The following is a 25,277-nucleotide window of genomic DNA, read 5'->3' as shown; positions in this document are numbered from 1 at the left end:
GCCTCCCAAAGTGCTGGGATTACAGGCATGAGCCACTGCACCTGGCCAAGGGTATTCTAGATACATAAAAAGTGAAGTGGCCAGCCACGGTGACTCATACCTATAGTCCCGGCACTTTGGAAGGTCAAGGTGGGCAGATTACTTCAGCCCAAGAGTTTGAGACCAGCCTGAGCAACATGACGAAACCACATCTCTACAAAAACTATAAAAATTAGCCAGGAGTGGTGGCATACGTCAGTAGTCCCAGCTACTTGGAAGGCTGAGGTGGGAGGATCCACCGAGTCTGGTATGTCAAGGCTGCAGTGAGCCAAGATTGTGCTACTATACTGCAGCCTGGGTAACAGACTGAGAGCCTGTCTTAAAATACATATATATGCAAGAATTAGTTGAGCATGGTGGTGTGCACCTATAACCCCTGAGGTGGGAGGATCAACTGAGCCCAGGAAGTAGAGGTTGCAGTGAGACCCTGTCAAAAAAAAAAAAAAAAAGATTGTGAATTATGAAAGAGTATATCTTATTCCAGAAACATCTCCTTATTTTGATCTTAACTCAAATGTCACCTCTTCAGAGGAACCTTCCCCAACTACCCTGTTAGAAATAATCTGTCCCACTGACCGCCATCACATCAACCTGTTTTATTTCCTTCATAACACCATCACTATCTAGTCCTATCTTTACTTGTCTCTCACAAGTAAAATATTAGTTTCAGAATGTAAGTACCTTATCTCTCTTATTCACTTTTATATCCTGAGGGCCTACAGGAACTCAGTAAATGTATTTGTTACATGAAAGAATGATAAACAATTCACCATGTCCAGAATATAATTCAGAGAGGGATGGATACAAGAGAGAAGGCTATACATGCAGATGGACAAGGGCCAAGTAATGGATTATTCCCTGAGGAGTTTGATACGTAATGGTAATTTAAGAGCTGAAAGCAAAAGAACAGCATGATTAAATCAGCATTTCAGGAAGATTATTTGGGCTACATTAGGAAGGTTGGCCTGAAGAGGGTAAACATGGAGGCAGAAAGGCCATTGAAATAATTCTGGTAAAACAGAAGAGCTCCTAAACTAAGGCAATAAATAGCAGTAGAGATGAAGACGACAGACAATAAGGTGATTAAAAACTATAAAACATGTGTCTGCCTAGATATATGAGGTCAAAGAGAAATTAAGGAAAAAAACAGATTTGTTGCTTGAGCAATAAGATTTCTGGTGTGCTATTCAAGATAGAAATTAGTAGAGGAAGAGCAAGATTGGCAGGCTGGGAGGTGGGGAGAGTATAAATTCCATCTGGGACAAGTTGAATGCATGGTGGTGTGCAGGAGGCCTTGATCTACAGGGCTGGAGCTTAGGAAAGAAGCTTGTGCTTGAGGTACAAATTTGGAAGTGGCAGGCACAGAAGTGATAACTGAAGGCTGGGCATGGTGGCTCATGCCTGTAGTCCCAGCACTTTGGGAGGCTGAGGTGGGCGGATGAGCCCAGGAGTTCGAAACCAGCCTGGGCAACATGGCGAAACCCCATCTCTACCAAAAATACAAAAATTAGCTGGGTGTGGTGGCACACGCCTGTAACACCAGCTACTCGGGTGGCTAAGGCAGGAGGATCACTTGAACCCTGGAGGTGGAGGTTGCAGTGAGCAGAGTTTGCACCACTGCACTCCAGCCTGGGTGACAGAGCAAGACTCGGTCTCAAAAAAAAAAAAAAAGAACTGATAGCTGAAGCCATGGGAGTAGAGTAGATGAAATCACCCAGGGAGAGTGTGTGACATGAAAAGAAAATGAACCAAAACAAAACCTTGGGGAATGGGAACTAACAGCAAGCAATTTTAGACATAAGAAAAGGAATCTAAGGAGACTGACAAGGAATGAGCAAGGAGGGGACATGTGGGGTAAGGAAGAGGAGAGATGACAGGTGAAGCCCAGGTTTCCAGTTAGGGAAAGAGTGGATGGTGGTGTACTCAACTGAGATGAGGAAGGAGGGACAGATTTATGGGAGACAAGGTCTGTGTAGGCACAAGAGGTTGGAAGTTCCTGTAGGGCATCAGGTATGTGGAGATGTCTGGTATTCAGTTTGTGGCTAGAGCTCAGGAGAAGAGGTCAGACCCAGAGATAAAGTCTTTGTCTCCTTCCCGAATCATTCTTGTGATATTCTCTCTCTCTCTCTCTCTCTCTCTCTCTCTCTCTCTCTCTCTCGATGGGGTCTCTCTTTGTCCCCCAGGCTGGAGTGCAGTGATGTGATCATGGCTCACTAGCAGCCTCGACACCCTGGGCTCAGATGATCCTCTCACCTCAGCTTCCTGAGTAGCTGGGACCACAGGCATGCGCCACTCTATTTTTAGTAGAGACCAGGTCTCACTATGTTGCTCAGGCTTGAATTCCTGAGTGCCTCCTAAAATGCTGAGATTACAGGCATGAGCCACTACACCACTACATTGTGGTGTTCTCTAACTTATTTTTCCTGTCTTCATCATTCTTTGTCTTCTATATTTACCCTTCCCCCGTTGTTCTTATGAATTAGAACATGAGCTTTGAGTCAGACTGACAAACTGAATCCTAGGTCTGTCACTTATTCGCCTCTTAAAGAATTGGCCAAATTAGCTGGGTGTGGTGGCGCACGCCTGTAGTCCCAGCTACTCAGGAGGCTGAGGCAGAAGAATTGCTTGAACCTGGCAGGCAGAGGTTGCAGTGAGCTGAGATCATGCCACTGCACTCCAGCCTGGGTGACAGAGCGAGACTCCATCTCAAAAAAAAAAAAAAGGCCTTACCTCTTTGTGCCTGATTTTCTCATTATAAAATGGGGTAAAAGTGAACTACCGTGTAGGTTTATTGGGAATACTAAATTAGTTAGTAAATATAAAGCTTTTTTTTTTCCCCCCCTGAGACAGTCTCACTCTGTCGCCCAGCCTGGAGTGCAATGGCATGATCTCAGCTCGCTGCAACCTCCGCCTCCCAGGTTCAAGCAATTCTCCTGCCTCAACCTCCCAAGTAGCTGGGATTACAGGTGCGCACCCCCACACCTGGCTAGTTTTTGTATTTTTAGTAGAGACAGGGTTTCACCATGTTGGCCACGCTGGTCACGAACTCCTGACCTCAAGTGATCTGCCTGTCTCAGCCTCCCAAAGTGCTGGGATTACAGGCCTAAGCCACTGTGCCCTGTCATACAAAGCATTTAGGATAGTTAGTTGCTGTTTTTATTTATTTATTATTGTTGTTGTTATTATATTACTACTTTATCCCATTTCACAAGGATGGCATGTTGCCAACATTGTCTTTCTAAAGAATATCTCTGATCACATCCTTGTTCTGTTAAAAACCTTTTGAAAGCTCCCTCTTACCTTTAAAAGAAATCGGAACTTCATGATTTCTCATGGTCTGGCTCCAGCACTGAGTCTAGAATGCTAGTGTGAGATGAGGCCTTAGGAGTCATCCAGCTGAACTCCTGAATTTTTATAGATGAATAAATGTAGCATTCCAGACATTCTTCTTGTTGCACCCCTGCTACACCACGTCCTCTTCCAGACTCCTGGATAGGACTGACAGACATCACCATTCTCTAAACCAGAACTACACTTGCCTTCATCCATTTGATCACCTGATTCCAAGTAACTCATGAGGCTTTGTGGCTTCCATTCTCTCAGACCTTCCAAGGAAGACAATGGCATAAATTTCCCCATATGTTCTAATTAGCAACCTTTCCCTGCCCTTCTGTGGGTGGGCAGGGCCAGGCACAGTGGGTCACACCTGCAACCTATAATCCCAGCACTTTGGGAGGCTGAGGCAGGCAGATTGCCTGAGCTCAGGAGTTCAAGACAGTCTGGGAAACATGGCAAAACCCTGTTTCAAAAAAAAAAAAAAAGTCCAGTGTTAGTGTTAGTGTCCTAATTGACATGAAGAGACTTGGTGAGGAAACCATGACTCCCTAAGACACTACAGCTTTCTGTGTGAGAAAAGAAGTTCAGAGAAAAGGCCTAGCATATCTCATAGTCATTTGCTGTCTTGGAGGAGACAAGTTCTCATTCTGTCACCCAGGCTAGAGTGCAATGGCGCAATCATGGCTCACTGTAAGCCTCAACCTCCTTGGCTCAAGTGATCTTCCCACCTCAGCCTCCCAAGTAGCTGGGATTACGGGCGTGTGCCACTACATGGCTAATTTTTTTTCTTTTTCTTTTCTTTTTTTTTTTTTAGAGACAGAGTCTCTATGTTGCCTAGGCTGGCTACTTCTTTTTTTTTTTTAAATAAAAAAGTTGAGGTAAAGCTATAGGCAGCCCACGCAAGGCTAATGACTGGGAAGGCCATTAACAATTACCCAATCCTGCGAATGAGCTCCTGCTGATAAGATCAGACATCCTACATCCCATACGAACTTTTTCCCATTATTTTGGGGTCACTTCGTTTTAATTACTTATGGTAAATCTGGGAAAGGTAATTAAATTGCAGTCAAGTGAGACTTGATTACCCTGCTGCTATTACATCTTGGCTAAGTGGCAGAGTAGGAGCATAAAATTGTTCAGAAGGGAGTTTCTCATATTCGTTGTGTGCTTGTCTCTGCCAACAGTGGTGGGCTGCTGAGGCTTGAAAGCTTGCTGAGGTTTTCTGGACACCTGCCCAAGGTCTTCAGGGTTTGAGGGATGCTAATAGGACCACCTTGGAGAAGGTGTAGGCGAGACTATTCAGAGAAAGCTCCTACCCATCTTTCTCATGTTCTGGCATTTTATATGACAGCTGATGCTCAGGAATCTGCAGTGTAGTGAACACTTCATTGTCAAGGCTTGAGTGTCAGCCCTGTATTCTGCATCTTTGGTCCCCTGGTCCCAAGCAACCTCTCCTACATTTCCCCCTAATCCAAGGCACATGACTCAAGCAGCAGTCTAGAGTGCATCTTCACATGCTGGCCGGCTAGAAAGCCAGGTTCTCACCTAGGTTTTCCATGCTCTTTGCAGTTACCAAATGTAGCCCTCAGCGCCAGGTAAGAAATTACTACTTCTCATCATTACCCTGAGTGTACCCTTCAACTCAACTGACTGACTGCCCTGCCCATTCCTACTTCCCTTTATTTCTGACATTCACTCTGCCTGAATTGCCTCTCTTTGGAGCTCTTTCCTGTAAAAATCCTACCCATCTTGCAAGATCCAATGCATATTCCAACTCTTGCATGCAGCTTTCTTAAGATGTCATAGCCGGCCAGGCATGGTGGTTCACACCTGTAATCCCAACACTTTGAGAGGCCAAGGTGGGCCAATCGTCTGAGGTCAGGAGTTCGAGACCACCCTGGCCAACATGGTGAAACCCCGTCTCTACTAAAAATACAAAAATTAACTGGGCCTGGTGGTGCATGCCTGTAATTCTAGCTACTCAGTAGGCTGAGGCAGGAGAATCACTTAAACTTGGGAGGCAGAGGTTGTGGTGACCCGAGATTGCACTGCTGGACTCCAGACTGGATGACAGAGCAAGACTCCATCTCAAAAAAAAATTGTCATAGCCATAAACTGTTTCCCCCACCTCTGTGCTCCCTGTGCACCCATAACACTTTATTCATGCTCACGTGGTACTGTGGCACTTACTGCATCTTTCTTCCCTCTTCAACTAGACTATAAATTCCTTGAATATATATATATATATATTTTTTTTTTTTTTTTTTTTTTTTTGAGGGAATCTCACTCTGTCACCCCAGCTGGAGTGCAGTGGCACGAACTGGGCTCACTGCAACCTCCACCTGCCAGGTTTAAGCAGTTCTCCTGCCTCAGCCTCCCAAGTAGCTGGGACTATTGGCGTGCACTACCATGCCCAGCTAATTTTTTGGATTTTTAATAGAGATGGGGTTTCTCCATGCTAGCCACGCTGGTCTCAAATTCCTGACCTCATTATCCGCCCACCTCAGCCTCCCAAAGTGCTGGGATTACAGGCATGAGCCACCGTGCCTGGCTAAATATAGAAATAATTTTATATGTCTTTATATCCCCTAACTTCTTAATACTACATTTTTTACATAGTAGATATCTTATAAGCATTTACTGAATGAAAAATGGAGATCTCTGATTTAACCCCTCTACTATAACTGGCTAAATATCTGTTAAGAGATCCCTCTCTGCTTCTAGAAAAAAAATATTGCACATGATTATAGAGAGGGAGAAAAAGAAAATAAATAAATAAAAATTTTAAAAGTTGGTACCAGTGATGGCCAAGCTCAGTGGCTCATGCCTGTAATCCCAGCACTTTGGGAGGCCAAAGCACGTAGATCACCTGAGGTCAGGAGTTTGAGACCAGCCTGACCAACATGGAGAAACCCCCATAAAAAATTAGTCGGGTGTGGTGGGACAGGTCTGTAATCCCAGATACTCGGTTGGCTGAGGCAGGAGAATCTCTTGAACCCAGAAGGTGGAGGTTGCAGTGAGCCCAGTTCATGCCATTGCACTCCAGCCTGGGCAATAAGAGCAAAACTCCATCTCAAAAAAAAAGTTGGTAAGAATGTCACAAATACAGAAAAAAATTTGTGGATGAGTGCTTCATTCCTTAAAGCTCACCAAATTTAAAAAACAAAACCACAGAAGGAAGCCTCATCTATAATAAAATGAAATAACCTACACATACCTGTGCACTGACTACAGAATATCTGCCAGATACAATGAAATTTAGATTAAACCCAAAGAGAACACCAAGATTCAACATAAGGAGAAGGAATGGGAACATGGGTGAACCAAAGAAAAAACATCAAACATCATTTTTTCAGAATACCGAGGCATGCAGAACTGAAAGAAAAAAACGTTAGGCCACATAGAAGGGAGAAAATCAGGCTGGCCTCACGCATTTCTTTTTTTTTTTAAACAGAGTCTCACTCTGTCACCCAGGCTGGAGTGCAGTGACAATTTCAGCTCACTGCAACCTCCGCCTCCCAGGTTCAAGCAATTCTCCTGCCTCAGCCTCCCAAGCAGCTGGGATTATAGGTGTGCGCCACCACACCCAGCTAATTTTTGTATTTTTAGTAGAGACGGGTTTTCACCATGTTGGATCAGCCTGGTCTCGAACTCTTGACCTCAAGTGATCCGCCTGCCTTGGCCTCCCAAAGTGCTGGGATTACAGGCATGAGCCACCACACCCAGCCTGGCTTCAGAGTTTTCTTTTTTTTTTTTTTTTGAGACGGAGTCTTGCTCTGTTGCCCAGGCTGGACTGCAGTGGCGCGATTGGCTCACTGCAAGCTCCGCCTCCCGGGTTCACGCCATTCTCCTGCCTCAGCCTCCCGAGTAGCTGGGACTACAGGCGCCGCCACCTCGCCCAGCTAATGATTTTTGTATTTTTAGTAGAGACGAGGTTTCACCGTGTTAGCCAGGATGGTCTCGATCTCCTGACCTCGTGATCCGCCCGTCTCGGCCTCCCAAAGTGCTGGGATTACAGGCTTGAGCCACCGCGCCCGGCCAAGCTTCAGAGTTTTCTATGATAATATTTCAGGCCAGAAGACAGTGAAACAACATTTAGAGAATTTAGAAGGGAAACGTTTGTGACCTAAGAATCTTATAACCTTCCATATTTCATCCCTACAAGGAAAGAAAACACAAAAGCATCCTGTAGCCAGTTATGGTTGCTAAGTAAAAGCATCAAAAGTATTCCAGGGCTCAGGACATGTGTCACCCAAGAACCCTCCGGAAAACTCTACTTGAAGGCATAGTATAGCCAAGGAAGAAATGAAAATGGATAGTTTAAGGTATAAAAGTGAATCCTCTTAAATATAAGTCTAATTAGAGGTAATTAGAGTTGCAGAAAAGAACATAATTGTTAAAAGAATTTTTTTTGGAGACAGAGTCTTGCTGTGTCACCCAGGCTGGAGTGCAGTGGCATAATCTTGGCTCATTGCAACCTCTGCCTCCTGGGTTCGAGCTATCCTCCCACCTCAGCTTTCTGAGTAGCTGGGACTACAGGCACACACCACCACACCAGGCTAATTTTTGTATTTTTAGTAGATGGAGTTTTGCTGTGTTGGCCAGGCTGGTCTTGAACTCCTGACCACAGGTGATCCGTCTGCCTCAACCTCCCAAAATGCTGGGCTTACAAGATGAGCCAACCACGCCCAGCACTTCTGTCATACTCTTGAAGACACCAAATTATGACACTTTGGGAAGATCCCCTGGATTAAAGGGACTCCTAATGGCTTTTAGTTCATTCCCTACCTTTGAACCATTTGCACTAAACCCATCTTCTTAGATGAAGAATTCTGCAGCTTAACTCTTTAAGGCTGTTACATCTTTACTTTGATTTCCCCTAAGCTCCCTACCCTCTGCTTACGGAATATAAGGACTTAGATTTCTTAGGAGGGAGCCATTTCTCACCACTAAACCTTGTATAGTGAAGGAGGGGCATACAGAACTAAAAGGAAGAAATTTTTAGCCTGCTCACTGGAGCCAGTACATTTTAATCTAGAGGACTCAAGAGCAAGAGTGACCAGAAAACAGGGAAAAGGTATGAGCATTTCTTCAAGTATTATATCTCATTATCTCAATTAACCTGGATAAATCTCAAATATGATGTTGGAGAAAGCAAGTTGCAGAAGGATACACAGAGAATGGTAACATGTATGTACAATTTTAAAACATTCAAAACAATATTGTATGTTTAACATATGTAGTAAAAATGCTTAGGAACAATAAACACCACAGTCAAACAATGGATACCCTGGTGGAAGAAGGAAGGAAATGGGATGAAAGAAAGACGCTTAGCAAGTTGGATTGTTGGTTTCTTAAGCTGTTTGGTGGATGCACAAGTGTTCTTGATATTATTCTCTAGGCTTTTTTCTATACGTAAAATATTTCATTAAAAATAATACATAGTGGCCGGGCGCGGTGGCTCAAGCCTGTAATCCCAGCACTTTGGGAGGCCGAGACGGGCGGATCACGAGGTCAGGAGATCGAGACCATCCTGGCTAACCCGGTGAAACCCCGTCTCTACTAAAAAATACAAAAAACTAGCCGGGCGAGGTGGCGGGCGCCTGTAGTCCCAGCTACTCGGGAGGCTGAGGCAGGAGAATGGCGTAAACCCGGGAGGCGGAGCTTGCAGTGAGCTGAGATCCGGTCACTGCACTCCAGCCTGGGCGACAGAGCGAGACTCCGTCTCAAAAAAAAAAAATAATAATACATAGTTAGCCGGACACGGTGGCTCAAGCCTGTAATCCCAGCACTTTGGGAGGCCGAGACGGGCGGATCACGAGGTCAGAAGATCGAGACCATCTGGCTAACACGATGAAACCCCATCTCTACTAAAAAAAAATAAAAAAAATAAAAAAAACTAGCCGGGCGAGGTGGCAGGCGCCTATAGTCCCAGCTTCTCGGGAGGCTGAGGCAGGAGAATGGCGTAAACCTGGGAGGCGGAGCTTGCAGTGAGCTGAGATCCGGCCACTGCACTCCAGCCTGGGCAACAGAGCAAGACTCCGTCTCAAAAAATAATAATAATAATAATAATACATAGTTGCCGGATGCAGTGGCTCACACATGTAATCCCAACACTTTGAAGGCTGAGACAGAAGAATCACTTGAGGCCAGGAGTTTGAGACCAGCCTGGGCAACATAGCAAGATTCCATCTCTCCCAAAAAAAAAAAAGTTTTAAATTATAAATAATAAAAAATAATTTTTAATAAAAATAACACACGGCTCTTCCTGTAGAGAGATTCTTGGACCAGCTTAGAAGGGCTTAGGTTAGGAGGCTCCCAGTACCTAGAGAGATACAGGTGACTCAGCCATAATCTTTGGGCCCAAGTGTTGAGTTGGCCTAAAGCAGACCTTAGTCACAGGCCTGGAAAAGCTACACGTATCTTCAGTTTTATTCCCTTTCCCCCAGGGTCATGAGTAGTTTAGAAAGCCTGCCAACTAATCCTCAAAAAAGAAAAGAACCTACCCATCCTCAGAGTTACTGAGAAGTTTCATGGCTCTTTGCCGAATGTTCTCTAAGTCAATATCTGAGGTAGGAACCTGTGATACAGTGGACTGTCACTTTAGGCCTGGGCACATTGCCTGATATCTGTGAGTCTCAATTTTCTCTGTAAAAATTGGAATAAATGCCACCATCCCTACAAGTTTGCTGAAAGGATTCAGTTATAAAATGAGTGTAGGCCGGGTGTGGTGGTTCATGCCTGTAATCCCAGCACTTTGGGAGGCCAAGGTGGGTGGGTCAGGTGTTTGAGACCAGCCTGATCAACATAGTGAAACCGCATCTCTACTAAAAATACAAAAAATTAGCCGGGCATGGTGGCAGATGCCTGTAATCCCAGCTACTTGGGAGGCTGAGGCAGGAGAATCGCAGTGAGCCGAGATTGCGCCACTGCACTCCAGTCCGGGCAACAGTGCGAGACTCCCGTCTCAAAAAATAATAATAATAATAATGATAATAAATAAATAAAACAAAATTAGTGCAAAGTGCTGTATATAATGACTGAGATGTATTAGACATTAGATATATGGGAGTTCCCTTTCCTCCCTTGAAAGAACTGAAGAAAAGTCCTACCTAAAGCCAGAAGAGGAGCAAGAAATTGGAGGCAGTCTTGCTTCCCAGTAAGCCTTCTTCCTCATATGTGATATGCCACCACATAGTATAGTGTGGTGTGGCTGGCCAAGCAGTGATCTTACTATAGAACTCTGTTTTTCTCTTGGCCTCCTTTCCAGTGAAGCATTACAATTTTCGAAGTAATTTTGCAAAACCTGCATCTGCGCTTGAAATTTGAACCCACCAAGGAGAAATGAGGACCAAGTCTCCATCAGTCTTAGCCATCACTGAGCAGCGTCTTAGAGAACACAGCTAGACATTAGCACGGAGGAGTGCTTCGTGCCAACCTGAGAGTTAAAACTAGGATGCAGAAGCTGTAGTTCTAGTCTGAAGCAAGTTCTTTTGTTGGACTATAGAACTCACCTCTTCTCTCTCCTTAGGCACTAAACAAAAAAGACAGAGTCCTTGCTGCCAATTGGCAACCTGGAGAGGGCTTGTTTGATATAGTCCTATCTTTCCATTCCCTGTAGCATGAACAGATACACTCCCAGTAAAGTCCTTGATTCTGGAGTTTCTTCTTGGATGGGGAGAAACTGTGTTGGGTTGAAATTTTTCCAAAATACCTCAGCCTTGCCATTGGAGGTGATTTTGGCTGCACAATAATACTGGGGAACAATTGAGGATACATATGGTCACAAAAGAGCTTCACACCCAGTAAGCTGTTGTCAGGTATTCATCTCAAAGCCTTCCATCGATCCACTTACCAGGAGCTTCAGGAGAGTCCACAGTTTTCCATTGGTCACCCCACTTTCCCTATCATATCTGCAGGCTCCACAGCAGTGGTTTATGTGTCTCAAAAAGAGTTACACATAAACTGGATGAGACAGACAATATGGGAGGTTCCTGAAGACCCCAGTCAGATCCACTGAGCCTAAGGAAAACCAGGCTGTTTATTGCTGTGGAAATCTGACCTCAGTTATTCTTGTCTCTTCCTTCCAGAAATCTCTCCCACTTATATCCCAGATTCCAAAATAGACATTTAACTGTCTCTAATTATGGCTGCTTGAGTTCCTCTTGGCTGTTTCTTGTCTGCTGACTATGTTTACCTCTTGCCCAGCTTCAGAGCATACATTCTTTGGCTCTCATGACTAAGTAGGAAGCATACCCCTACTACCACCTTGGAAAAAGAAATAAGACTTTTCCATGATAAACTAGTAGCCAACTGAAAGGCAGCTCTGTCCCAGGAGCCTCTGTATCTAAAGCTTTCTGTACTTCCTTATTACCCCTTTTGGAGGAATTTTCCCCAAAAAGCAGGAACCACCCTAACTGCTTACTGGACTGCTTTGCAAGTTGGGCAAGTTGGAAAGTTATGGAAGCTCTCTTAAAGCCCACCCACTGAGTGTATCCCAAGTCTGCCAAAGGTCAAACTAGTGCTGTCTCTGCCCATCTCTAGCCTACACCACAGAGGTGCTGTGGTTTTGGCCTTTTGTTACTTTCCAAAAGGCTTTAACCTCCTAGGAGAACAGAGATAAAGAAGACTCTGAAATGCCATAAAGTGCTAGTATTTCTTTATGCATTTTACTAAGTTTTGGCATTTGGGAAGAATCTTTTTTAATGGTCTGTGTATCAGTGTTTTTAGTCCTTGGAATGTCCTCTTTCCAACCCCCTCAGGCCTCTTGGGTTCGGAATTTTTCCTTAGTTTTGTTTTGTTAAAAAGAGTACTTACGCCGGGCGCGGTGGCTCAAGCCTGTAATCCCAGCACTTTGGGAGGCCGAGACGGGCGGATCACGAGGTCAGGAGATCGAGACCATCCTGGCTAACACGGTGAAACCCCGTCTCTACTAAAAAATACAAAAAATTAGCCGGGCGAGGTGGCGGGCGCCTGTGGTCCCAGCTACTCGGGAGGCTGAGGCGGGAGAATGGCGGGAACCCGGGAGGCGGAGCTTGCAGTGAGCTGAGATCCGGCCACTGCACTCCAGCCTGGGCGACAGAGCGAGACTCCGTCTCAAAAAAAAAAAAAAAAAAAAAAAGAGTACTTACACCCTCTCTATCCTCCTCCTTCTCCCCTCCAGCTGCCCATTTTTTCTCTTCCCATTTCTGACTCAGGGGTACTGATGATTCCCTTGTTAGGAAAGTGCTTCTTCCACTGAGCCTTATCAGCTCAGAATAAGGCAGTTCTAGGTCTCCTCTAGTATTTTCTTAATTTCTTTCTATTGCATTATGATTAAATTATGGATTCTGAAGTCAGGCAAACCTAGATTTGAAATCTGTTACTAGCCATTATATGGTTTTGGGTGAATGGTTTAACTTCTCTGAATCTGTTACCTCATCTGCAAAATGTAGTTGCTCTTTTTTACTGCATCAGAGATAAAAATAGTACTCCCAGAATCATCTAGGAGGGGTTTTCTGTTTTTGTTTTTGTTTTTTTGAGACAGAATCTTGCTTTGTCACCCAGGCTGGAGTGTAGAGGCTCAATCTCTGCTTACTGCAAGCTCCACCTCCCAGGTTCACTCCATTCTCCTGCCTCAGCCTCCTGACTAGCTGGGACTACAGGCACCTGCCACCACACCTGGCTAATTGTGTGTGTGTGTGTGTGTGTGTGTGTGTGTGTGTGTGTGTGTGTGTGTGTTTAGTAGAGATGGGGTTTCATCATGTTAGCCAGGATGGTCTCGATCTCCTGACCTCATGATCCGCCCGCCTCAGCCTCCCAAAGTGCTGGGATTACAGGCGTGAGCCACCACACCCAGCCGGGTTTTCTTCTAGTTAAATACCTATCTAAGAGCTACCAAAATAATTGATGGGGGCCAGGTCACTGAGGGTGGCTTTATTTGTTATTTTTTACACTGCTCAGGTGATTTTCAGATGAAATTACTAGATTTGTTAGCCAGGCATGATGGGATGTGCCTATAGAGTCTCAGCTACTTGGGGGGCTGAAGCAGGAGGATCACTTGAGCCCAGGAGATGGAGGCTGCAGTGAGTCGAGATCACGCCACTGCACTCCAGCCTGGGTGACAAAGTGAGACCTTGTCTCAAATAAAAGAAATTATTAGATTTGTGGCCAGGCAGGCACAGTAGCTCATGTCTGTAATCCCAACACTTTGGGAGGCTGAGGCAGGCAGATCACTTGAGGTTTACGTGAGGCAGATCATGCCACTGCACTCCAGTCTGGGAGACAGAGCAAGACTCTGTCTCAAAAGAAAAAAAAAAAAAGGCTGGATCACCTCAAGTCAGGAGTTTGAGTCTAGCCTGGTCAACATGACAAAACCCTGCCTCTACTAAAAATACAAAAAATTAGCCAGGCGTGGTGTCGGGCACCTGTAATCCCAGCTACTTGGTGAGGCTGAGGCAGAAGAATTGCTTGAACCTGGGACACAAGAGGTTGCAGTGAACTGAGATTGCACCATTGCACTCCAGCCTGCGCGACAGAGCAAGAATCTGTCTCAAAAAAGAAATTACTAGATTTGTAAAAGTCACTCCTATAATGTACAGAGAGTATTTATTTAGCACAATACCTGGCATAGAGTAGATGTGCAATAAAGGTTAGTCATAAATTTCTTTTTTTTTTTTGAGATGGAGTTTCGCTCTTGTTGCCCAGGCTGGAGTGCAATGTTGCAATCTCAGCTCACTGCAACCTCCACCTCCCGGGTTCAGTTGATTGTCCTGCCTCAGCCTGCTGAGTTGCTGGGATCGCAGGTGCGCACCACCATGCCTGGCTAATTTTTGTATTTTTAGTAGAGGTGGGGTTTCACCATGTTGGCCATGGCTGGTCTCAAACTCCTGACCTCAGGTGATTACCTACCTCGGCCTCCCAAAGTGCTGGGATTACAGGTATAAGCCACCACACCCAGCCACGTTAGTCATAATTTTCAAAAGGACCCTTCCTCCAACCTGGCAGTCTTTAAGAGCCAAGAAGATGCTCCGTTTGTGACAAGATATCCCTCTATCACCTAAGCTAGAGTGCGGTGGTGCGATCACAGCTCACCGTAGCCTCTACCTCCTGCGCTCAAGCAATCCTCCTGCCTCAGCCTCCTGAATAACTGGTACTACAGGCATGCACCACCATGCAGCTAGCTTTTTTATTTTTTGTAGAGAGTCTCACAATGCTGCCCAACCTGGTCTTGAACTCCTGGGCCCAAGTGATCCTTCCACCTCAGCCTCCCAAAGTGCTGGTATTACAGGGGTGAGCCACAACACCTGGCCTAGGAGGATGCTTTTTAAATACATTTAAATGCTATGAGCAAGTGGTGCTGCTCTTGGGGTATGCTTTAGGATCTGGAGTAGTCTTTTATGTGGAATGGAGTTGGTTTTTAAAAAATCCTTTTTAGCCAGGCATAGTGATGGACACCTGTAGTCCCAGAGACTTGGGAGGCTGAGGTAGGAGAATTGCTTGAGCTCGAATTCGAGGCCAGCCTGGGCAACATAATGATACCTTATCTCTTAAAAAATTGTTTAGGCCAGGCACGGTGGCTCACCCCTATAATCCCAGCCCACTGGGAGGCCGAGGCAGGTGGATCACTTGAGGCCAGGAGTTCAAGACCATCCCGGCCAACATGGTGAAACCCTATCTGTACTAAAAATATAAAAATTAGCCGGGTGTGGTGGCCCTGTAGTCCCAGCTACTTGGGAGGCTGAGGCAGAATTGCTTGAACCCACGAGGTGGAGGCTGTAGTAAGCCAAGATCACGCCACTGCATTCCAGCCTGGGCAATAGACTGAGACCATATCTCAAAGAAAAAAAATTTTTTTTTTTTTTGAGACGGAGTCTCGCTCTGTCACCCAGGCTGGAGTGCAGTGGCTTGATCTCAGCTCACTGCAAGCTCCGCCTCCCGGGTTCACCCCATTCTCCTGCCTCAGCCTCCTGAGTAGCTGGGACTATAGGCGCCCGCCACCACGCCCGGCTAATTTTTTTATATTTTTAGTAGAGATGGAGTTTCACTGTGTTAGCTGGGATGGTCTCAATCTCCCAACCTCGTGATCCGCCCGTCTCGGCCTCCCAAAGTGCTGGGATTACAGGCATGAGCCACTGCACCTGGCCTAAAAAAATTTTTTTTGAATGAGTATTGCTTTGCTTAACCAGAGTCTGTGGTGAGAGTGTGGGGAGCCCATTGGTTTTTTTTGTTCGTTTGTTTTTTTGAGACAGAGTCTTGCTCTGTCGCCCAGGCTGGAGTGCAGTGGTGCGATCTCGGCTCACTGCAAGCTCTGCCTCCTGGGTTCACGCCATTCTCCTCCCTCAGCCTCCCGAGTAGCTGGGACTACAAGTGCCCGCCACTACGCCCGGCTAATTTTTTGTATTTTTAGTAGAGATGGGGTTTCACCGTGGTCTCGATCTCCTGACCTTGTGATCCACCCGCCTCGGCCTCCCAAAGTGCTGGGATTACAGGCGTGAGCCACCGTGCCCGGCAGGGAGCCCATTGTTTCCAGAGATGATCTCCTAGGAGGATTTGCGATTTCTGAGCTTCAAATGAAATTTGGTATATATTCTCAGATGAGAAGTAGCAGTGATGGGTCAGCCTAAGGACCAGCCCCAGACCAAAGAAGAGGTTGGATGGAATTTAGACCTCTAGGTTCTGGGATCCTAGAACTGAAGTAATTGGCCAGGCATGGTGGTGTGCACCTGTAGTCCTAGCTACAGACTGAGGTGGGAGGATCACTTGAACCCAGAAGTTTTAGAGGCTGCAGTGAGCTATGATCACACCACTGCACTCCAGCCCCAGTGACACAGTGAAACTCTGTCTCAAAAAAAAAAAAAAGGAACTGAAGTCAGAATATCTTTTCAGGCCTTAGAGAAAGATCGTTACGAGCATAGTCCCAAATCTGGATTTCTCTGAAGCCAGGTCCTCCCTTGGCTTACCATTCTGTCTTTCACTCATAACTTGAGGTAGGTAGCTATTAACTAGACTGCCCAGCTGTTCCTGGCCTAGGGAGGAGCCAGAACCCCCAACCAGTAGTAATGAGGATGGTGATGCAAGCCCTGGGTCCTCCCTAACTTGGCTACTGTGTTACAGAAGCAACATCCAAGGCAGTGTCATCTGCAACAATGCTGTGATCGAGAAGGGTGCAGACATCAAGGACTGCTTGATTGGAAGTGGCCAGAGGATTGAAGCCAAAGGTAAACCAGATTACAATCACAGATTCCATTTTTACTTCTCACACCAGCACCGATAATGCCAAAGGCTGGTGAGAATGTGGGAAACAAGCACATACATACACTGCGGGCGAGAACATAAATTGATAAAGACATCTTTAGAGAGCAGTTGACATCACTGTCAATTTTTTTTTTTTTTTTTTTTTTTTTTTTTTAATTCAGAGTTTCACTCTTGTTGGCCAGGCTGGAGTGCAGTGGTGCAATCTCAGCTCACCAAAACCTCCGCCTCCCAGGTTCAAGCAATTCTCCTGCCTCAGTCTCCTGAGTAGCTGGAATTACAGGCATGTGCCACCACACCCGGCTAATTTTTTGTGTTTTTAGTAGAGACGGGGTTTCTCCATGTTGGTCAGGCTGGTTGCGAACTCCCGACGTCAGGTGATTCGCCCACCTCAGCCTCCCAAAGTGTTGGGATTACAGGCATGAGCCACCGCGCCCGGTCAGTTAGGTCTTCTTATAGCCTGTCAAACCACCAGGAAAAGCAGCAAGGTGGCCATCAAAGCTAGGACCTTAACCAGCGGTCAAAGCACAGAGAAACCTTGACACAGCTGAGAGAACCCAGACTGGGTCTGAAACCATTTTATGTGGCAACTGGAAGAATTGGATCACTTGAGGTCAGGAGTTCGAGACCAGCCCAGCCAATATGGTGAAACCTCATCTCTACTAAACATACAAAAATCAGCTGTTCGTGATGGCACACACTTGTAGTCCCAGCTACTTGGGAGGCTGAGGCAGGAGAATCACTTGAACCTGGGAGGTAGAGGTTGTAGTGAGCGCAGATCACACCATGCACTCCAGCCTGGGTGACAGAGCAAGACTCCATCTCAAAAAAAAAAAAAAAAAAAAAAAAAAAAAAAATCCACTAACTGCTAAAAGCATGTTTCATCTGAGTCTCTTCTTACAGTCAGTGAGAGAACTGGGATCTCTTCCCTGTGGCCAGAGTGATCAGTTCTTTGACCATGAAGGTAGACCTGGTATAGGTCAGGGGGTTGACGTATACTTGACATAGGTCAAATCCTCCTGGCCAGCAGGAAGCCTTCCCAGTTTCCCAACAGTGCACTTTTTATTTGTGACGTTTTTCCCTTCTCTCCCATTGCTATTTTCCCAACTTATCATCCTCCCTTGTATTTTTCCCCTTGGGATCTTTCCCAACCTGATTCCAGCCCAGAGATTTTCCAGTGTATTTACTGGAGCCTACTCCCATCCCTGACCAAACATCACTAGCTTTGCTTAGTTTTTTGTTTTTTTGAGACAGGGTCTTGCTCTGTCACCAGGCTGAAGTGTAGGTGGCACAGTCACAGCTCACTGTAGCCTTGACCTCCTGGGCTCAAGCGACCTCCCACCCCGGCCCCTGAGTAGCTGAGACCCCAAGCATGTGCCACCACATCCAGTTAATATTTTTATTTTTTGTAGAGGTGGTGTCTTGCCCAGGCTGGTCTCAAACTCCTGGGCTTAGGCAGTCCACCCACCTTGGCCTCCCAAAGTGCTGGGATTGCAGGAGTGAGCCACCGCACCCGGCCTCGTTCTGCTTGTTGTGCCCCTACAGGTTTCCTCCAGCTTACTGAATCTCTGTGAAAATACATCAACCCCAATATGCCAGATATAGTCTGTTCCCTAGCTCCCCCTGCCCCTTCCAGGTCATTGGCTCACTGCCTCCTTTCTATAGTTATTTTTCCTTGAAAGTTTTCTATAACTCTTCTTACCTTTCACCCTGTCATTGGTCAGCTTCCAGGGTAATTCCCTACGTTTATTAAGAGCTTTAGCCTATGGTTCGCAGTCTTCCTCTCCTCTCCCTCACTTGTCACAACATCTTGGACAACTTAAACGTATTCATCAGCTCTCCAGCTTCATGATTCCCTGAACTTCTCTACCAACCTTCGTCTCCATTCAGCTTTAGCTCTCCACTTACATGACCATATCCTATCTTTGTCATTACCCAAAACCTCTAAAATCATCATGGGGCAGTAGCTATGCTATACACTGGGGATATAATCATAACTACACTGTTCCATCTCTCCTCTCAACGTTCTTGGTTTGTTTGTTTGTTTGTTTGTTTGTTTGTTTGTTTGTTTGTTTTGAGACAGTTTCACTCTTGTTGCCCAGGCTGGAGTATAATGGTGCCATCTCGGCTCACCGCAACCTCCGCCTCATGGGTTCAAGCAATTCTCCTGCCTCAGCCTCCCGAGAAGCTGGGATTACAAGCATGCACCACCATGCCCAGCCAATTTTGTATTTTTAGTAGAGACAGGGTTTCATCATGTTGGCCAGGCTGGTCTTGAACTCCCGACCTCAGGTAATTCGCCCCCTTCAGCCTCCCAAAGTGCTGGGATTAGAGGCGTGAGTCTCCGTGCCTGGCACCCTCAATGTTCTTATAGTGAAGTAGAGGAGAATGGTATAATGATGTAGGAATAGAGATTAGGTATTAGGTATTAGGTACCTGTATTAACCACTGTATTAGGTACAGTGGTTTCACAAAGTAGGAAATGGACAGTTCAAAAGGGAAGGCATCACATATTACAGGTACTACATTAGGGCACACAGGGTAATAAGAGTGCAATGGGAAAAAATGGAGGAGGAAGCATTCTAGGCAGAGGCAACAGCATGTGCCAAAGTTCAAAGGTATAAAACAGGGCCAAGCGCAGTGGCTCACACCTGTAATCCCAGCACTTTGGGAGGCCGAGACGGGGCGGATCACTTGAGCCCAGGAGTTCCAAGACCAGCCTGGCCAACATGGTGAAACCCCGTCTCTACTAAAAACACACACACACGCAAAAAAAAAAAAAACAAAATTAGCCACGTGTGGCATCATATGCCTGTAGTCCCAGCTACTGGAGAGGATGAGGTGGGAGAATCACTTGAACCCAGGAGGCAGAGGTTGCAGTGAGCCAAGATCGTCCCACTGCACTCCAGCCTAGGTGACAAAGCAAAACCCTGTCTCAAAAAAAAGGAGGGGGGCATATTAAAACAGTATGGCTTATTGGTAAAATGGAGAATAAAATGGAGAACAGTGGGAAATGAAGCTGGAGAGGTAGGCAAAGATGTCATGGAGGGCCTTATGGATTTGACCTTTATAGAAATAGTAATAGCCACAACTTATTGAGCATTCACTTACCTTTAACTAATTTAATTCTCACAACAACCCTATGCAGTAGGTGTCATTATTTCCGTATTATATATAAGGTATTGCCCTTTCTTTGACTATCTCCATTTATCCTTTTAGCCTCATTTCTTACTCTTATCCCCTCGTTTCCTATCCTCTGGCCACACCACAGTACTTCATGGTCCCTTTTCTCCCATCTCACTGTCTTTGCCCTTGCTGTTCTCACAGCCTAGAATATCTTCCTTTCCCTCACTGCCTGGAGAAACTGTTCACCCTTTAAGACCCAGTTTCAGTTCTCCTATTTAAAGCTCTCCTAGGCCGGGCGCGGTGGCTCAAGCCTGTAATCCCAGCACTTTGGGAGGCCGAGACGGGTGGATCACGAGGTCAGGAGATCGAGACCATCCTGGCTAACACGGTGAAACCCCGTCTCTACTAAAAAAATACAAAAAACTAGCCGGGCGAGGTGGCAGGCGCCTGTAGTCCCAGCTACTCGGGAGGCTGAGGCAGGAGAATGGCGTGAACCCGGGAGGCGGAGCTTGCAGTGAGCCGAGATCTGGCCACTGCACTCCAGCCTGGGCGACAGAGCGAGACTCTGTCTCAAAAAAAAAAATAAAAATAAAAATAAAAATAAATAAAAAAAATAAAGCTCTCCTATTAATAGCCAGGTATGTAGAAAGTTGTTCCCATCCTCCTGCTTAGGAAGGTGCTCCCTCTCTCATACCCCTATTCCCAAGAGTTTCTCAGGAACAGAGCCACAATAGTAGAGAAATAAATTTTTGTGAACACAGAATTAGAAGCAGTTGGGTTTGGCTGGGCGTGGTGGCTCACACCTGTAATCCCAGCACTTTGGGAGGCTGAGGCTGGCAGATCACCTGAGGTCAGGAGTTCGAGACCAGCCTGGCCAACATGATGAAACCCTATCTCTACTAAAAGTACAAAAATTAGCCAGGCCTGGTGGTGGGTGCCTGTAATCCCAGCTACTCGGGAGGCTGAAGCAGGGGAATCGCATGAACCTGGGAGATGGAGGATGCAGTGAGCAGAGATTACGCCTTCGCACTCCAGCCTGGGTGACAAGAGTGAAACTCTGTACCCAAGAAAAAAAAAAAAAGCAGTTGGGTTTGGGTTTGAAATGTCATCTTGCTGCCAGCTCTCAGGAAACGTTTTCCCTTTTGTTTTGTAGCTAAACGAGTGAACGAGGTGATCGTGGGGAGTGACCAGCTCATGGAGATCTGAGTTCTGAGCAAGTCAGCCGCCTTCCTTTTGGCCTCCAAAATCACATGTGGCCCACATGTTTCACTCTGTATTTATTTCCCAATAAAGAAGGGCTTCCAAAGGCATGCTGGAGACTTGTGGAGCAGTCCGAAGCTCCACATCAGGTGGGCTCCGGGTGTACACAGTGTTTATGTTCATGAGTCAGATGGTAAAGATCATCTGGAGCAAGGGTATGTGACAGGACAGACACAGTGGCCTAACTCTTATGTGCCAAGGTGCATCAGGTGGGGGCAGCAGCTGTCCGATGTAAAGCTGCTAGGAAGGCTCCTTTCTGACCGGCTGACCCAGCCCAGTCCTGAAAGTATCCCCCACCTAAAAGGACCTGGGAGTACTTCAGTCCCTTATCCTAATCAGCCTTTCTAGACCCATAGGCCTAGCTGCTGGCAGTGCCAACGCTAAGCATCAGCCCAAGACTCTGCTCCCATACCTGCCATACAGATTCCCAGCCCCTTCCCCCACCTCACCCACAGCCCCACCCTCCATGCTCACCATTCACTCCCTCACCTCCCAGCCTCTAGCCATTTTCCCCAGTTCAACTAATATCCCTTGAAGACTCTGAACAGAAGCAGGGGCAGCCCCTGCCTAGCCAACAAGTCTATTCCCACAGGTTTTAGTAGAGATAACATGAAGAGCCATGGTTTGAGCCAAGTCAGACCCCGCTGCACCTCACCTCACTGAGGTTTGCCCAACCTGGGAAGGAAGAGCCAGAAACCTGTATCATGACTTGAAATTCCTTCTGACTGTCCTCCACCTGCACTCCTTTATATCCTAATTCTGCAGACTCTCCTGCTTCAGATAATTGAGGAATGAAATTTCCATATTCACAGCCCTTCTAGAGGCATATCCACCTTCCCTCCACCACCCCTGCTTCCAAACACATTCACTCTGCTCTCTCCCTGCATTGCTTTTACAATGTGCAGGTGTTTGGTGGAAGATAAAAGTGGTTCCTGGGGTGAGATTTCACCTCCTAGAATTATCAAAGTAAAGGTTTCTCTTGATGTCTTCACTGTGGGTGGCAGTAATTAGAAAGAATTATTTGAAATACTGGTTTCTGCATTGCTTCAAAAACCTCAAGGCTCTCAAGTTTACTTGAGTAATCTTGCCTATCTTAGTCACAGAACTTGTGAGAGACTCGATGAGTATTTCGACCCTGGGGGATCTCCACCTCTGTCAGCCTTCTTGAGAGCCCTGGAGCTCCACATTCCTCCCACTGGTCAGAACAAGGCTCCTGAAAGTTTGCCCTCATCAGGCAGGAGCTGAAATGGCCCGGCAGAAGTGGTTGAAACCACTAGGGCTGAGGGGGATGTGGGGATAAAGAGCTGTGGTGGTGCCCAGCATGGTCCCCTTTGGAACCAAAATTAAATTGGTGGGGCCTAGATGGTGCTGGAGACAGAGTCCTGGCCTGGGTGGAAGAAAATCTGTCCTCTGTAATGTTGTTTGGTTTGGGTCAAATCACTCTCTCCTCTCTGACCTTGAGTGTTTCCATCTGCAAAATGAGAAAGTTAGACTGCTTGACTGTTAAAGGCCCTTCTGGTTCTCAGGTTTTGTCCTCTTTCCCTGAACTTTCTTCCCCTTAGGGCCTGGGTCTCCCAAGGAGCCCTTGACCACAGAAAAGGGTTGGGAGGGAAAGTGGGGTGGAGGAGTAAAGGGCATTGATTAAACTGTCTCAGAGCCCTCCTATACACTCTTTCCTGTCCTTCCCCATGGAGGCCTTAGAACCCCTGACAGTGAGACAGAGGAAAAACCTCTCCTGTGCCTTCCCTTTGCACAAGTCCATCGAACGGCCTCTGCATCAAGGAAACGAAGGAGCTGGAGAAAACAAAAGGTAAAAGCTTTCCCAGAGGAAGGCGTTGTTGAGTTTGAGTCCCAGCTGGGAGCAGCCCCCAGCTCAGGACACTGCTGCTATTGTCTGACAGTTTCAGGACTGGCTGGGTGCCCAAGATGCTTTGATTTTTCTTCTCTTTGCTCTGTTTGTCTGCCAGAAGGCAGGGACAGTTTTTGTTTTCTTTTGGTAGCAGCTACAGAGGGGTTGAGTATGTCTGAAACATAATGAGCAACTGAATGTCCACTGGCCGGCCACCTCTCTATGGATAGAAATCAGAAAAGCCAGGCAGGCAGAAGAGTTAATAGAGCCTGCCCTGCCCCTCCCAGTGATGCTCAGTGAGGGGAGTGGAGCAAGAGGAGAAAGGGGACCTCGAATGCTGAATCAGGGAGGGCCCTGGGGATGTGCTGAGAAACAGAGTTCCAGGAGCTTGCCGTCTCAGACATAACTTGACAGCTGCTATTCCAGGAATCCATCCCCCAGTTACAACTCATCCTTCCCTGCTGGCAAGAGTTCCTTGAGCTGAGAAGACTACTACTACCCAGGATGATTACATCAGGGGCCTTCTGCCATGGATAAATGGGGAGCTGCTGCATTGGTTCTTAGCCTCTTTCCTTTCCCCATACTTGAAGTGAGGGGCCATAAGCTCCTGTGAGCCTATAAGAGTGCCAAGATTGCCCTCCAAGCTGTTTCCCAAGGCCAAAGGTCAAACTTCTTCCCAGTTCTTAACTACATTACTATTACTACATTATTATTACCATCCCACTTCCATAACCAATGGAGGGAGGGAAATTGTGTTTAGCTGAAGCCCCAACAGGTATCTAGGGCCTTCATGGCATAGTTGAGAAGTTGTTTCTATTTCCAGAGAATTGCAGGGGATACACTTTCTTTATCCATAGCTATCCCTACTCCTAAGGAGGTACATAAACCAGGCCTTTGTATGCAGCTTTCTAAGTAGTTAAATATGTCTGAAGAAGGGGGAGGCCCATGGAAAGGACCACCCGGACAGAAAGTCTAGAAAGCTCTGCTCTAATGAAGCTGACACGGAGGGAGAGACTGGGCAGGAGAACACATTCTATTGGAAGCCAGTATGACCTGTCCTTGGCCTGAGCCATCTGCCACTACCCAGGATGATTGCATTAGGGGGCTTTCTGCCATGGATAAATGGAGAGAGGCTGCATTTGTTCTTAGCCTCTCTCCTTCCCCCACACTTAAAGTGAAGGACCATTCCCTAATCTCTGCTTGCAGCCCTGGTACCAAATACTTGATAAGTGCGACAGGCACAGTGGCTTACGCCTGTAGTCCCTGCACTTTGGGACGCCAAAGCGGGTAGATCACCTGAGGTCAGGAGTTCAAGACCAGCCTGGCCAACATGATGAAACCCTATCTCTACTAAAAATACAAAAAATTAACCTGACATGGTGACAGGCGCCTGTAATCCCAGCTATTCAGGAGGCTGAGGCAGGAGAATTGCTTGAACCCAGGAGGTGAAGGTTACAGTGAGCCAAGATCACACCACTGCACTCCAGCCTGGGCAACAAGAGCAAAATCCATCTCAGACACACAAATAACTTGATAGATGCTACTGGCCTCAGCCTGCCCACAGGGAAGGAGCATACACACCCAGGCTTGGCCCCTAAATGTAACAGGTGGTGATGGGGCTGCCCAGGACCCCCACTTCCCTCCTCCACATCTCAGGGTCATTGACTCTGCTTGGCCTAGATAACAGAAGCCATCAAAAGCTGGTGAGTGAGAATCCTAGAGGAATGCCAGAGAAAGAAAGCCTGCCTTGCGTCCACCATGAATTAACTCCCACATGAACCCACCCCTGAAGCCAGACTGGTCACTTTACCCAGCACTGTGTGTGTGTGAGTGTGGTCCACCTCACTTTTCCTGGCACTGTTCCTCAGCCATATGGATTATCTCATTTAATCCTTATGTTAATGTCAGAGATTATGTGACTTCCCCAAGATCTCACAACCAGCAAACAAAAGATCCAGACCATGAGCCATTCCTTTTCGTTTTAGACTCTGTCATCCTCCCACCTCCCCCATCCAGTTCCTTTCACTTCTGGAAACATCCCTGAGTACCCCCAACTCAGTGGTTTCCCCTGTGGTCTCTGTGCTCCCCCTCAGGCTATGAACTTTAAAGCAGGTACCCAGGCCGGGCGCGGTGGCTCAAGCCTGTAATCCCGGCACTTTGGGAGGCCGAGACGGGCGGATCACGAGGTTGGGAGATCGAGACCATCCTGGCTAACACGGTGAAACCCCATCTCTACTAAAAAATACAAAAAACTAGCCGGGCGAGGTGGTGGGCGCCTGTAGTCCCAGCTACTCGGGAGGCTGAGGCAGGAGAATGGCGTAAACCCGGGAGGCGGAGCTTGCAGTGAGCTGAGATCAAGCCACTGCACTCCAGCCTGGGCGACAGAGCAAGACTCCGTCTCAAAAAAAAAAAAAAAAAAAAAAAGCAGGTACCC

General features: G+C 46.7%; 1 protein-coding gene across 2 annotated transcripts in view; it reads left to right on the top strand.

The window, feature by feature from the left end:
* EIF2B3 (eukaryotic translation initiation factor 2B subunit gamma) overlaps positions 1-21,147 on the top strand; it is a 147,926-nt gene extending 126,779 nt beyond the window's left edge. The window contains exons 11-12 of one of the 2 annotated variants that reach the window (XM_025404868.1): positions 16,471-16,574; positions 20,888-21,106. In XM_025404868.1, coding sequence (XP_025260653.1) covers positions 16,471-16,574; positions 20,888-20,940 — 157 coding nt within the window. In that variant the 3' untranslated portion in view covers positions 20,941-21,106. Of the gene's footprint in view, positions 1-16,470; positions 16,575-20,887 lie in introns of both variants that reach the window. The other variant, XM_025404876.1, reaches the window with a different exon arrangement.
* The last annotated feature ends 4,130 nt before the right edge of the window (positions 21,148-25,277 follow it).

Source organism: Theropithecus gelada, chromosome 1 (genome assembly GCF_003255815.1).
Source record: "Theropithecus gelada isolate Dixy chromosome 1, Tgel_1.0, whole genome shotgun sequence".
NCBI lineage: Eukaryota > Metazoa > Chordata > Mammalia > Primates > Cercopithecidae > Theropithecus > Theropithecus gelada.
This window is presented reverse-complemented; position numbering and strand designations above follow the sequence as displayed.